The sequence below is a fragment of the Pipistrellus kuhlii genome, unplaced genomic scaffold, assembly GCF_014108245.1.
Source record: "Pipistrellus kuhlii isolate mPipKuh1 unplaced genomic scaffold, mPipKuh1.p scaffold_m20_p_1, whole genome shotgun sequence".
NCBI classification, from domain to species: Eukaryota; Metazoa; Chordata; class Mammalia; order Chiroptera; family Vespertilionidae; genus Pipistrellus; species Pipistrellus kuhlii.
The window spans coordinates 130,802,940-130,817,493 of NW_023425404.1; the positions used below are offsets into that span (position 1 = coordinate 130,802,940).

The 14,554-nt window shown below is 42.6% G+C and overlaps 1 protein-coding gene across 6 annotated transcripts in view; it reads left to right on the forward strand.

The window, feature by feature from the left end:
• The first annotated feature begins 8,856 nt into the window (after positions 1–8,856).
• PAPSS1 (3'-phosphoadenosine 5'-phosphosulfate synthase 1) overlaps positions 8,857–14,554 on the forward strand; it is a 115,378-nt gene continuing 109,680 nt past the window's right edge. For 4 of the 6 annotated variants that reach the window (XM_036409640.2, XM_036409631.2, XM_036409656.2 and 1 more), the window contains exon 1: positions 8,857–9,013. In XM_036409640.2, coding sequence (XP_036265533.1) covers positions 8,954–9,013 — 60 coding nt within the window. In that variant the 5' untranslated portion in view covers positions 8,857–8,953. Of the gene's footprint in view, positions 9,014–9,348; positions 9,373–9,501; positions 9,644–14,554 lie in introns of those variants that run through there. The other 2 variants (XM_045589190.1, XM_036409642.2) reach the window with 2 other exon arrangements.

A 14,554-nucleotide genomic window follows, 5' to 3' on the forward strand; every position in this document is an offset into this window, starting at 1 on the left:
TTTGTAAGAGAGAAGTATACGATTTTTGTGTCTCTCTGACCTTCAAACCCCATCTTGGTGCTTCCTAGTGAATTAATTATTGTATTTAGATGGCGTGACCCCATTTCCTGGTCCCAGGTGATTAGACTCCAGGTGAGCACATGGTACAAAGGCAGCTATCTATAGGCTGGCCAGCTACTTAAAATATATCCTATCACTAGAGCTTTTGGGGGAGCCTAAATTGGATAGCGATAGGCAGACCAAATTAGGTCTGTCCCTTGGCTAGTTGGGATGTGAGAAAACCATTCAGTTAGTTGATAGAGGCAGAGAATCAATGAATTTCCATTCTATGGAGCCCTTGGTGCTAGTTCTTCATTATCCTGTTGCCGAAAACACTTCTCTGTCCCTTTCTCATAGCAACTTTAGAAGAAAACTCCTGTAGTGAGGTAGGCCATCTACGTCTCTATTTCTCACTATCTGAAAGAGTCTATTACATGATGTCAGGGAGGGAGGCCTATGCTCTGTTTTTCAGAGTGAGGAAACCTTCTACTTACTTGTCTAGTCAGGGAAGAAGTGCCACTATGACATGTCCTTCTCCAGCATGCAAAGCCGGTGGGAGTTCAACAGCCGACAGGACAGGGTAGGAGAGGCTGGCAAACCAACTGCTCAGGCGGTGTTTTCAATTGTCGTAGGAAACTCTTTGTCAATAGATGCAGAAGAGACTGGATATAGGTGGGAATTTTTCTTTAAAAAACAACAACTCGGAAATATATGCTGAAAGTTCTAGTTCTGGGCATGTTATTCCCTCCCCCCTCTTCACTGACTAACAGAAAGGAACAAGGAGAAGTTAATGGTAGAAGAAAGGTGACAAGTAGAAGGAAAGAGCACATAGAGAGCAGTGAAGCTGGAGCTATTGTGCAAAATGTAGTGAATTACTGAAGTGGAGCTGGTCTAGGAAATAATGGACAACCAGGAGAAGGTAGCGTAGTCACTAGTCCAAGTCTATGGAGGAGTCAAAACGGAATCATTCCCTGGGTATTTATTAGGAGACGGTTTTGAGGAGTGGGGAACAGCACCCAGAAAATCCTACTTAAGTCCACAGACATGCCAGGTCTAGAATGTCAGTGAGAAGAGATAGAATACTGACTTTGGGACACTAAGTCAATAGTGGGTTTAGCTGCAATTTTCATGAGGTAGAAGAAATTACAAATTGAGATGCCAAGAGCAATAGGGCTTGCCTGTTGTTATTATGCAGACAGCCTCACTGCAGGCCGAGTGTTTGGGGAGTTATCACAAGAAAGAAACATGCCTGCTTTGGGATGTCAGGATTCTATTTTAAAAGTATATATATATATATATATATATATATATATATATATATATATATATATATTACTGATTTTTTACAGAGAGGAAGGGAGAGGAAGAGAGAGTTAGAAATATAGATGAGAGAGAAACATCAATCAGCTGCCTCCTGCACACCCCTTACTGGGAATGTGCCCACAACTAAGGTACATGCCCTTGACCAGAATCAAACCTGGGACCCTGAGTCCGCAGGCTGATGCTCTATGCTAGGGGTGTCGAACTCAATCAGAGAAGGGGCCAAAATCTAAAATCCAAACTAAATCGCAGGCCAAATGGTTTACTGAACAGTCATAAACTGTCATTGTGATGGAAATGCAGCGGAGTGCAGTGATGACAGCGCGGTGCGGGCCACATTGCAAGGCCTGGCGGGACGGATTTGGCCCGCGGGCCTTGTGTTTGACACATGTGCTCTATGCACTGAGCCAAACCGGTTAGGGCTAAAAGTAGTCTTTATCTTTTAGAGTAGTTGTCTATTTACAGAAAAATTGAGCAGGTACAGAAGTACATTAAGAGGGTAGAGTCCCATATACCACCATGCTCAATTTCCCCTATTGTTAGCCTTTTACCTTAGTATTATTACATTTAATGAATCAATACTGATACATTAATATTAATGAAAGTTCAGTTTATTCAGATTTCCTTAGTTTTTGCCTCATTTCTTTTTGTGTTCCAGGGCCCATTCAGGACACCACATTCCATTTAGTCCTCATGTCTCCTTAGCTCCTCTTGGCCCTGCCAGTTTTTCAGACTTGCCTTGTTTTTGACAATCTTTACAATTTTGAGGAGTACTGGCCAGGTGTTTTGTGGGTTATACCTCTATTGGAATTTGCCTGATGTTTTCATCATGACTCACCTGAGGTTATGAGTTTTTGGCGGAAGATCCAGAGAGATAAAGTGTCATTTTCATCATAACATCACATCAAGACTGCATGTTATCAACATGATTTATCACTGTTGATGTTGATCATGATTACCTGGCTGAGACAGGGTTTAGCGAGTTTCTTCACCATGAAGTTACTCTTCTCTCCATTTCCTTAGTACTACTTGAAAGGAAGTACGCTCAGTCCATATTTAGAGAGTGGAGATTATTCTCCCTCTCCTTGAGAGTCAAGTACCTACATAAATTAGTTGTGATTCTTCTGCATGGGAAGTTGTTTCTTTTCCCTACTTATTTTTCAATAATTGATCCATATTGATTTGGACTCAAACATTTATTTTATGTTTGCGATAATCCAATAATGCTTTATTAATTTTGTTGCTCAAATCATTCCAGCTTTGGCCAGTGGGAGCTCCTTCATTTGGCTTCTGAGTTTCTTTGACAGACTCTCATGAATGTGGTGTTTTGTTGTTTTTCTTTTTTGTATTTCCTTACTTTCTGACACTCTACTAGTAAGATGTTCCAGGCTCATCTTGTATGCTTCTTTGCTAATCCTGAAAACAGCCATTTCTCCAAGAAACCCTGGTTCCTTTTATTATAGATAGTATTAGAAACCAATACCATGGGCATACAGGAAAGTGTACTCATTGCTACTGGGGTTAGTTCTTTTGAGCTCTCTCATCTGACAGAGCAAAGACATATATTAGTACATGTATATAATACACACACATCTATAAATATTCCTATATGTAGTCATCAGTACCTATATTATACACACATACATCTATAAATATTCCTATATGCAGCCATCAGTACCCATATTAGACTAAACATGAATTCTTACTAATGTCTCCAATTTGAATCCAGTGCCAAATGAATTATTCTAGCCTCCTCCCAATTCATACCACTTCCTTACCTGAATCTCACTGCACCAGTTGAAAAACTTGGCTCTTCTTTGTGCCATCCATTTACTTACCTTTTTAGTTACATTATACATGTATAGCAGCATCAGAATCATGAACTCTAGCACCAATTAAAGCATAATGCTTATTTGCAGTTCCTTTTGCCTTCTGTTTTACAGACTCCACTCATTTCCATATTCACTCAGGTCAGCACCCCACTCCCTTTGTTGACACTGTAAGGAGATTAAAAGATGGAGGAGTAAGCTTACACATTAAAATAGTTTTAAAGATATGTCTTGCATGTTAACTTGTTAATACTAAATTATACTGTCTGTGGATGCACATTTAAGTGGTGAAACTTAAAAAAAAGCAAAGAAGTTATAACCATAGAAATAACCTCATAAGAAAGCAACTTGTACTTTTGGGCAGAAAAAAATATCAGTGACTTAGATGTACTTTCCCATTTGAAACAACCACAGAAACCCAATAACATAATATACAAAACAGTGGTTTTCAGACATTGGATACCAGGCATACTTGACAGTGATTCCTGAAAATGGGGAAACAAATAAGATAAGCCTTATAATTGCCTCAGCTTACTATCTGGAGGGAGTTTCCAGACTACAAAGCAGGGTTGGGGAACCCAGGCAGGGACCAGTGGTCCCCCGAGTTAAGAAGTTGGAGCTGGGAGTCTGGGAGACCGGGTAGAGTTAGAGAGGGGAAAACAGAGTAGAGAAGAGAGAGCTGCCACAGAGCAAGTTCCAGAGATGGCAAGAAGTCCACCTGGCAAAAGGCAGTGGGGAAACTAATGGAGGACAGAGAAACACACAGAAGGAGCAGAGGGAAAATGCCTGGAGCTCACAACCAGCACAGAAAATAGGCTGTGCTCCTCCCACCAGCCAGTGGAGAACCTTGGTCATGGGCCAAGCAGTCAAAATGGTGTTCTGAGTGGAGGGACACAATTAGTCATAGATGAATGGTTATTCTGACGTCACCGAATGATGCTAAAATCAAACCCTGAAAGGATTAAACTGTTTCCAAGTAACTTGACTGTGACCCAGAATAAAGTTCAAGAATATTTATAGAAACATAAAACCATGCAGCATTCAACAAAGTGAAAATTCATAATATCAGGGTCTGGTAAAGAGGAGGAAGAAGGGAAGGTATGGCTCATAATGAAAAAAAAAAATCAATGCAAAGAGATGTAAACACAGATAATAGAATTAGTAGATAAAGACATTAAAAGAGTTTTGTTCCATATATTCAAACAGGTAGGGGAAAGATTTTATGTTAAATGGAGGCATATAATATACACTTATGTTTTGTAATCCTCACCTGAGGATATTTTCTCATTGATTTTTAGAGAGAGTGAAAGGGAGGGGGAGAGACAGAAAGAGAAAGAGGAGAGTGAAAGGGAGGGGAAGAGACAGAGAAAGAGAGAGAAAGAGAAACATCTATTGGTTGCCTCCCACATGTGCCCTGACTGGGGCTGTGATTGAGTACGGACGTTGACTGGAATAAAACCGTGGACACTTTAGTCCACGGGCCAATGCTGTATCCACTGATCCAAACCGGCTGAGGGGGTGGTCGGCAAACTGTGGCTCGAGAGCCACATGCCGCTCTTTGGCCCCTTGAGTGTGGCTCTTCCACAAAATACCAGGGCCTGGGTGAGTCTATGTTGAAGAAGTGGCGTTAGAAGAAGTTTAAGTTTAAAAAAATTTGGCTCTCAAAAACATTTTAATCGTTGTATTATTAATATTTAGTTCTGTTGACGAATGAGTTTGTCGACCACTAGGCTAGGGGAAAATATATCTATATATTTAAAAGACCCATTTTGATCTTCTAGAGATGAACAATAAATTATTTGACAGGGAATATATAGAGAATTTTAAAACTCAGGAATAGGAGAACAAACAACTCATTTAAAAAATGGCCAAAGGTTCTGATCAGACACTTAAAGATACATAGGAGCCAAAAGGCACATGAAAAGGTGTTAGCATTACTGTCATTAGGGAAGAACAAATTAAAACTATAATGAGGGCCCGGCTGGTATGGCTCAGTGGTTGAGTGTCATGGTTCAATTTCTGGTCAGGGTGATGTCTGGGTTTCAGGCTTAATCTCCATTGGAGGCAGCCACCAATGATTGTCATCATTGATGTTTTATTTCTCTTTCTTCCCCCTTTGAAATCAATTAGATAAACCACACACACACACACACACACACACACACATACAACAACAACAACAACATAATGTGGTACCATTGCATACTACTACAGTGACTAAAATGAAAACAAAACAAAACAAAAAAAACCAACCATACCAACTGTTGGCAAGGATATGGAACAACTACAATTCTTGTGCACTACTGGTAGGATTTGTAAAACCATTTTGGAGAATGGTTTTGGCAGTTTTCAAAAGTTAAATATATACCTGCCGAAAGGCCCAGTCTTTCCCCTCGTAGGTAATTACCCCAGGGAAGGAAAGGATATTTCCACACAAAGACTTGTATATGCTAGTAAATGTTCATGGCCACTTTATTTGCAATAGCTCCAAACTGAAATCACCCAAATATCCTTCAACAGATGAATAAACAAATCCTGGTATATCTATGTGCTGAGTTTAGCTAAGCTACTCAATGATATCACTGCTTCAGCATCCATTTTGTTTTGCCAAGTCCCTGTGGGAGCCTTAGCCTCTTCTTTTGCAATTGTATACTCTAGATCAGGGACTTTCAACCAGTGTGCTTCAAGAATTTTCAAAACATGCAATACCTGACTGCTTAGACAGGGGCACTGGTCTCTTTTCCCTTAGATTAAAAAAAAAAGAAAAAAGAAAAAGAAGAAAAAGACCATGGTCATCCAGTATAAATGAATCAAATTATATATATTTTTTGTGTCCCACAGAATTTTTAGTAATTAGCTTCTGTGTGCCGTGAGATGCAAAAGGTTGAAAATCGCTGTTCTAGATAGTAGCTTGCTGAGTCACAAGCAAATACAAATTCTGGATATGACTTTCTTGACAGCTCTGGTGACCAAAAGTCTCCCCTGCCTCCAAGACTTTCCCTTTGCCTTTTAGGTGCGATTCCCATGGAGCTTCTCAAAACTCTGCTCTTGTTAGCTTGACTTGAACAATGTGTCCCTAGCTTGGGGAACCCAGAGCACTCCATTAATGGAGCCTAATAAAGGCATATGCTTTAGGTCTATCACTGTCTGCACCCTGCCTGACCTCCCAGGCAGCTCCTAAGGTGGGCTGTGTTGTGAGTAATACACTTCTGTATTTCAGTTTCTCTTGTGGTCCCTTGTTGAATAGCAACTCACTATCCAGCATCCTATGCTCTACTTAACGCATGTCAATTTAACAAAAGCATGACATGGTACAATGGAATACTAATCATCAATAAAATGGAATGAACTATTGATATGCACAGGAACATAGATAAATCTCCTCATAATTATGCTGAAAGAATCTAGGGAAAAGAATACACATGGTGTTTGGCGCTGCTTCCCATTAGTCACTACTCATTTAACATATCAAAAATTTTAACACAATGTTTTACATATAGTGAGGTACTTAAAGATGACGTTTGTCTTTGGTTCAATTATCTGAAGCTTGGATGCTCTTCCAAGCTCATCGCTATCATTGGCAGAATTCAGAATTATACTGAGATTCAATTCTGCATACAGATCCTTGATTAAGAATCCTGTAGAAAAAGCTATAAGAAATCACAGACATTGTAATTGGCCTAGTAACAAGACCAAATTTCTCTTTTAGAAATATCACTCTGACAGAAGCTTTAAGAACGTTGTGAGTGGAAGAGAGCTGCACTGGGTGGGAAGATGTACAGTTAAGGGGCTTAGCTGTGATTCAGGTTGGATACAGGAAAAGCCTAATTTGAGATAGTGGCAGTCTAGCAAATAAACAGGGGACTTATTTGCTAGCTATCAAGAGGTAGCAGCTTCAGGTTTTAGAGATTGGGGTGTGTGTATTGAGGGGAGAGGGTTTTGGGTATGGGGGAGCAGAGCTTCACATAACTATCTTGGTGCCAGGGCAAGCAGCAGGGAAGCCCTAAGAGTAATGGCGATGGGAGAGGAGATAACTCATGGAGGAAGCTCCCCCACACCCTCTAGCTCATCGTATGGATTAGCCCTGCAATAACTGGGTGAATTTGAAAATGTTCTTCACCGCCGGGCATTCTCCCCACTGGTAACACGCAGCCCTCTTAAGCCTGCATTTCAGTCCTCTAAGGAGTTCCTGAGAAGCTAATAATACAGAAGCATGTTTTCAGCCTAGTCAGTGAGAAGTACTGGACAGAAATCTGATGTGAAGAGAGGTTTCCAAGTGGGTGTTAACCAAAGGAGAGATTCAGGCTGTAACAACAACAACAAACAAAAGGATTTATTTTTTTGGAATCTGAGAGATGTAGATTCAGGGCGCACCTCAAACTGCTCCGGAGAGAACAAAGAAAGGCGAGGTTTATAAAGGCAAAAACCACAGCATAATCCTTCCATGAAAATGAAAGATAGGTTCACAGGGATGGATTGTTCCAGTATGCAAATGAGGGAGGGAAAAACTACAAGGAGGAAGGAGAGTCCAAGCATTTCCATGCAGCAGTTGCTCTAGAATGTTTTTGGCTCAGCCTGGAGCAGAGGTTAGTGACTTGTGGCAACTCTGAGAACCGAGGCACAGTGTTCATAGGTCCCACTTCCCTACCAGCCTCCTGACTGTTTGACTCTCTTAGCAGCTTAGGCCATTAGATTTTCTCCGTGATAGTGGGGAAGGAGGACACTTTGCAAATAACCTTTAAGCCCAGTCGAGATAGTAATTATGGATGTCCAGAAAGGGCGCATCAATTCTGTAAACTTAATCATACGTTGAGCAGAAGGTTAAAGTGAAGAGGAACTTTTGGAAAGTAAGTTCAGTGAACCAATCTTTCCCTTTGCAAGAATGGAAAAAATCCCTTTAAAAAAAATATATATATATTATTGATTTTTTACAGAGAGGAGGAGAGAGGGATAGAGAGCTAGAAACATCAGTGAAAGAGAAACATCGACCAGCTGCCTCTTGCACACCCCCTACCAGGGATGTGCCCGCAACCAAGATACATGCCCTTGACCGGAATCGAACCTGGGACCCTTCAGTCCACAGACCGAGGCTCTATCCACTGAGCCAAACCGGTTCTGGTAAAAAAAAAAAAAAAAAAAAAAAAAAAAAAAAAATATATATATATATATATATATATATATATATATATATATATATCCATTTTTAAACGTGTCTTGGCTAACAAGGGCACAGATTTGGTGGACACGAGGCTGGGAGCCTGGTGTATGGAGGAAAAGCCAGAAGGGCAGGATTTCCCATCCATGTCTTCTCCCAAGAGCACTGGCCCCAGAGAGCCAGTAGCCATTCCCCAGGAGGCAGGCCGGCCCCCGCGCAGGCGCAGCGCAAGGCAGGCCGGCAGGCCTCGGCGCCCCTTGGTTCTCTTCCCAGGCCCGGTCCCTTCCTGAGAGCAAAGAGACTAGAGGAGCCTCGTGGGCGCTCGAAGCCACGCCCCCACCTTCCATTGTCCCGCCTTCCGCTTCGCCCGCCCCCGCGTACCTCTGCCCGGGACCAGCCGGAGCGGCAGCTGATGCGCGTGCGCGCGGGCGGCAGGAGCCGCGAGCACGAGCGCACGTCGGCGGCGCGCGTGCGCGCGTGCGCCAGCGCTAGGTGACCCCGCCTCCCGCCCCGCCCCCGTCCCCGCCCCCGCCCCCGCCCCGCCGGCCCTCCCTGCTCCTGTCGGCCTCCTGACTCTGAAGATCCCGGCACCCGCGCGCGCTCTGCGGCCATGGAGGTGCCCGGGAGCCTGTACAAGAAAGTCAAGCTGAGCAACAACGTGCAGAACTGGGTGAGTGGGGACGGAGGAGGCTGGTTCCGGAGCCCCTGCCTGCCTTCCGCCTCCCTTTGCATCCTCCCCGGGGCGCCGGGGATGGGTACCAGAGGCCGCGGCGCCTTGCAGCCGGGGTGGTGGGCGGGTGGTGCGGGGCGCGGGTCGGGGGCTACGTGGCGTCCCACCACCCCCCTCCGTGGGAACAACGTCCTCTTCTTCCCCGGTTCCTCGGCTCCGATAGACCTCGACGTAAAGTCTTTGCCGAGAAGAGCCGGCGGCTGCGGAAACCGGCACCTCCGGAGGGGAGCGAGCTGGTTGCATCCCCTGGCGTGGCGTGACGGTCTGCAGAGGAGGCGGGGGCGGGCGGGCGTCTCGGGGCGTGCTGCTCCTGGCTGGTTTCTCTTGGCTCCGCCAGCGCGGTTACCCAGGGTCGTGTGTGTGTGTGTGTGTGTGTGTGTGTGTGTGTGTGTGTGTGTGTGTCCATTTCCAAGTCTTTCCATGTCTGCGCTTCAGTGGGCAGAGAGAGTGCCCAACAATGTATCCATTCATGGGCTGAGAATTCGCTAAACTGAGCTTCTTTGTGGCTCGGTGTTAAAATGGAATGGCTAACATTACATGGGAGTTTTTAAGACTCAATTCCTGGAGACAGCAAGGTGTGGGGAGACGGAATGGGTTATAAGGTTTAGCAGCGACTGCCAGCTGGCTTTGAGGGTCGGGTGGGTGGTGTGTCGTCCTGTAGGCTGCTTCCTTCCTTCTTCTTTGGTAAGAAACAGCCTTTAATTCAAACGCGTTAGTGCTTTTCTGGGTAGGGTGGGGAGATGGTGTCCAATCTGGCTCTTTGGAAAGGCGCTGGTTTTAGGTGTAGGTGGGCATTTTTATCTCACAGCACAACGAAGCCATGAGGTTTACAGGCAGCCTTTGCAAATCGTTTCAGGCAGATGCTCATCTGCAGCCAGTCATTTTCCGGGTCTGTCTTTGCCCAGGAGGCTCACCTGCTTCCTTTCTCCTTGTAGATATTGTCTTTTCCTTAGGTGTTAAGGGAAGGCGAGTTAGAACATTGGAAAGAGCACTTACTGGACTACTGGCCTGGTGTCTCTGACACCAGCTTGGCCTTTTCACTAGCGTGTGATCTTGAGGAAAATAACTTTACTTCTTTTAAACCTCAGCTGACTAAAGAAGGGTATGACAGTGTGTACCTTACAGGGTTATTTCGAAGAGTAAAGGAGGTAATGCATTTGAAAAAGTACAAGGAAGTGTCATGAAACTGTCCACTCTGCTCCTGTTATCTTGAGTATTTCCTGGTTAGGGTAATAGGGGACTCTGTTAAAGTATTTAAAGGTAATTTCAGTTACACCATCTGTTGCTCATTTATTTACTATTCCATTTGCCAAATAAGTGAATATTTTTTGTAGAGACCTGTGCCAGACATAGAAAAGATGAAAAATGAGGGACGCACTGTTTGCATTTCTGGTTGCTCATGGCCTGATTGGGATTGTAAATGACTTTGCCAGGTGATAAGTTTGTCATTTTGAAATTTATTTATTTTATTTATTTTTTGCAATTTGGAGGAGAGATTAATTTAGCCTTGGTGTTTTGGGGAGGGTTTACAAAAGAGAAATGTGCCCACATTTCTGAGGGAGAGGGGAGCTGTGTGAATAAGGGCTGGGAATAAGAATTATTTTTTATTCTAAGACTAACTAACAGTTTACTCTGGAGAGTTTTTATTGAGGAGTGGAGATAAAATTCCAGAAGCTGGGACTATGTTATGCAGTTGTTTTTGTTAATCCTCGCCCAGAGATATTTTCCCATTGGTTTTTAGGGAGAGTGGAAGAGAGAGGGAAAGGCAGAGAGAAACATGGATGTGAGAGAAACACATCGATTGGTTGCCTCCTGTATACATCCTACCCAGGACCCAGGCCAGGGAGGAACCTGCAACGAAGGTATGTGCCCTTGACCAGAATCGAACCTGGGACCCTTTGGTCCGCATGCCGATGCTCTATCCAGTTATCCAAACTGGCTAGGATTAGGTTATGCAGTTGTTAATGTTTGCTCCCAGTGTTAAGACTTGATTCTGTAGGAGATTTAAAAAAATTTTTATTTTATTATTACATTTAAAAAAAATATATTTTTATTGTTTTCAGAGAAGAAGGGAGGGAGAGAGAAAGAGATAGGAACATCAATGATGAGAAAGAATTATCGATCGGCTGCCTCCTGCATGCCCCATACTATGGGTCCCAGGCATGTGCTGCCCTGACGGGAAATGGAACCGTGACCTCCTGGTTCATAGGTTGATGCTCAACTGCTGAGCCACACTGGCCTGGCATTCTGTGGGAGATTTTTGATGAGGCTAGAATTTTTAATTTTCTGGGTCTATTAAGTCTTTTTTTTGCCCCAGTAGGGAACACCCACCATATTTCCAGGATTGAGATTGACACAAATTTGAAGAACTCATACACCTTTAATGTTCCTATTGCATGATAAGACTGGTGTTCCAGGAAGACCGGGTGATGGAGAAATTAGACATTGTTCCCGATGTGGAAGCCCTGGAAAACAGACAGGGTTATAGTGAGGTTTAAATGAATTACAAGCATACCTCATTTTATTGCACTTCACAGATACTGATTTCATCAACATTGAGGTAAGACCTTCTTCCTTCAGCAGAAAGATTATCACTCACTGAAGACTCAGTTGATGGTTACCATTTTTAGCAATAATGTATTTCTAAATTAGTTATGCAGGTTCTTTTTTAGACATAATGCTTTCGCACACTAAATAGACTGCATTGTAGTATAAGATAATTTTTATGTATGTTGCGAAACCAGACATTTCTGTTATGGTTTTATTGTGGTAGCCTGGAACCAAACCCGAGATATCCCTGAGGTATGCTTGCGACATGCCTTGTTCTACAGGTTGGGATGCAGTGGTAAAACAACAGAAAGGGGCTCTGCTGTCATGGGTGTTACATTCTACTTGAGAGACAGTTAATTGAAAAGAAACAAATAAATGAAGGAGATAATTTTCCTTGTTGCTACTTATACCTTTTCTGAACATTCCTCCCCCCCCCCCACCTCCTCCCCGAATACTGCCAGGTGCCTTTCACAGAAGGGCAGCTGCCTGTTCTGAACTTGGGGGGAGACTGAAGTAGCACAAAAATGAGACAGGAGTGCAGAAATGGCACACACAGCATATTGAAGGCCAACCGAGAGGCCCGTATAAGTCATTCTTTGGAGCATGGGCCTCGCTCTTGTCAGGGGTAGATATTGATCTTCCCATTCCAGAAGCCAGGGAGATATTGTAGGAATAGTTGCCCAAAGAGGAAAAGCTGGGTTTGTTTTTTTTTTTTTTTTTTTTTTTTTTTTTTTTTTTTTACCAAGAATGTACTCTTTTTTTTTTTTCTTCTCTTTTTTCTGACAGTATTTTTTTCCATTGATTTTTAGAGAGATTGGCAGGGAAAAAGAGACTGAAAGAAACACCGATGTGAGAGAGACACATCGATTGGTTGCTTTTTGCATGCCCCCTACCAGGACCAGGAGCCTCTAACCAAGATTGTGCCCAGAATCGAATCCGGCCTTCAGTCCATAGGCTGATGCTCTATCCATTGGGCCACACTGCCTAGGGCACAAAGAATGTACTCTTTAATGTTGACTAACAACAACAGTAAAAAGAATGATAGCAAGGTCTAGCTCTGTATTTTACAATCTGATAGCCACTAGCCACCTGTGGCAAGTTAAATTCAGCCAAAGTTATAAAATAAAAAAATTCTGTTTCTTAGTTTCTCTAGCCACATTTCAAGTGCAGTGTTGCCTCAAGTAGCTACTGACCACTGTATTGGACATGCAGTATAGACCATTTTCATCATCTCAGAACAGCAGGGCAGGTCTAGGTAGTCACTTTGGGGTGGATGCCAACATTTTTCCTACTTACCTAAGTATACTCGTATTCGTAGTCTTATCTTTACTTTCTGACCAGGGCAAGGAAATTTCAAGAGGTAATGACTTCTATCAGGATTTTAGGCAATTCTGAGCTCTGGCCCCTCACAGGGCACCCAGCACTGTTAGCCCTTCCCTTAGCACAGTTACTTCTCTAAATTTGAAATGTGAAATAAACTTCCCCAGCCTGGCTTTGTTACATAGAATTTTGAGGTTTAGGTCTTTACCAGTGGTTTTCAACCAGATAAAATTTTGCCACCCCCCTGGGAACACTTTGCAATATCTGGAGACATATTTGGTTGTGTGTGTGTGTGTGTGTGTGTGTGTGTGTGTGTGTGTATACGTGTGTGTACCCCTGCGCATCTGGCGAGTAGAGGCTTGGGATGCTGCTAAACATTCTACATGCACATGATAGCTTCAACAGTAGATTGTCTGGGCCAGAAAGTTATTATTTATGAAGTTGAGAAAGTCTGCTTTACTCTTGGCTTTGACTTTGCAAAAGGGGAAAATGTTATGTAAAACTTAAATGCAAAAGTAGTAATTTAAAATAAAAATCCAATTGATGCTAGAATTCTCTTTTTCACCCACTTGGAAGTTACCATCTCTTGCTCTGAGTTGGATCAATTACCCATAGCATACCAATAATAAAATTCCAACCCTGAATTATTTTAAAAACATATTACTAAGTAATTACTTCAAATGAAAAGTTAATACTTCTTTCTTTACCAAATAAGTTTTAAGTGAGTCAAACTAGTGAAATATTAGACATTATTTTATAGAAGTTCATTTTCTAACTTCAGAAGAATGCAGTCATTAGGTTGCTTTCTCTTATTCTCTCTTTGAAGTTTGCATCCCTTCCCTTTGTCTTTATCTCTCTTTTGTGCTAAGTGTACAATTCATTGTGTCTTTGTATATTCACAGAGTTGTGCAACCATCACCAATATATAAATTGAGAATATTTTCATCACCCCTAATGGAAACCCTATACCCATTAATCATTCCCTACCTTTCTGCTCCCTCCCACCTCCAGCCCCTGACATCCAATAATACACTTTGTGTCTTTGGATTTCCTTGTTCTAGATTCCTATAAATGAAATAATAAATAAATGTAACCTTTTGTCTGTGTTTTCTTTCACTTAACATACTGTTTTCAAGGTTAATTCACGTTGTACTATGTATCAGTAGTTCACTCCTTTATATAGTGGAATTTTCCATTATATGGATATATCACCTTTTGTTCATTTGAGTTATTTCTACCTGTGGCTATTACAAATAATGCTGCTGTGAGCAATTGTGTATTAGTTTTCTGTGCACTTATGGTTGTAATAGTTAATTTCAATCTTTCCGGTAGAAGTTAGTGAGCTGTTGGCTGCCAGCGTCTGAAATCCCTTCGTGTGTGGGGACTGTCCTGCTGTCTTCATGGTTGAGACAAGGGTCTGTCACCGTGTCATGAGTTCTTTATCTGTTTGTAGTTGGTGCCCTTCCCTGAAATGTTTGTCCTCTTTTATCCCCAGTATCTCGAAGGGATCAATCAACAATACTGAATGAATGAACAGGTATAGTTCCAGACTCATTTCTGACTTCTAGGAATCTTTTAGGGCTGGGCTCCCCACCTAGAGGTTGTCCAGGG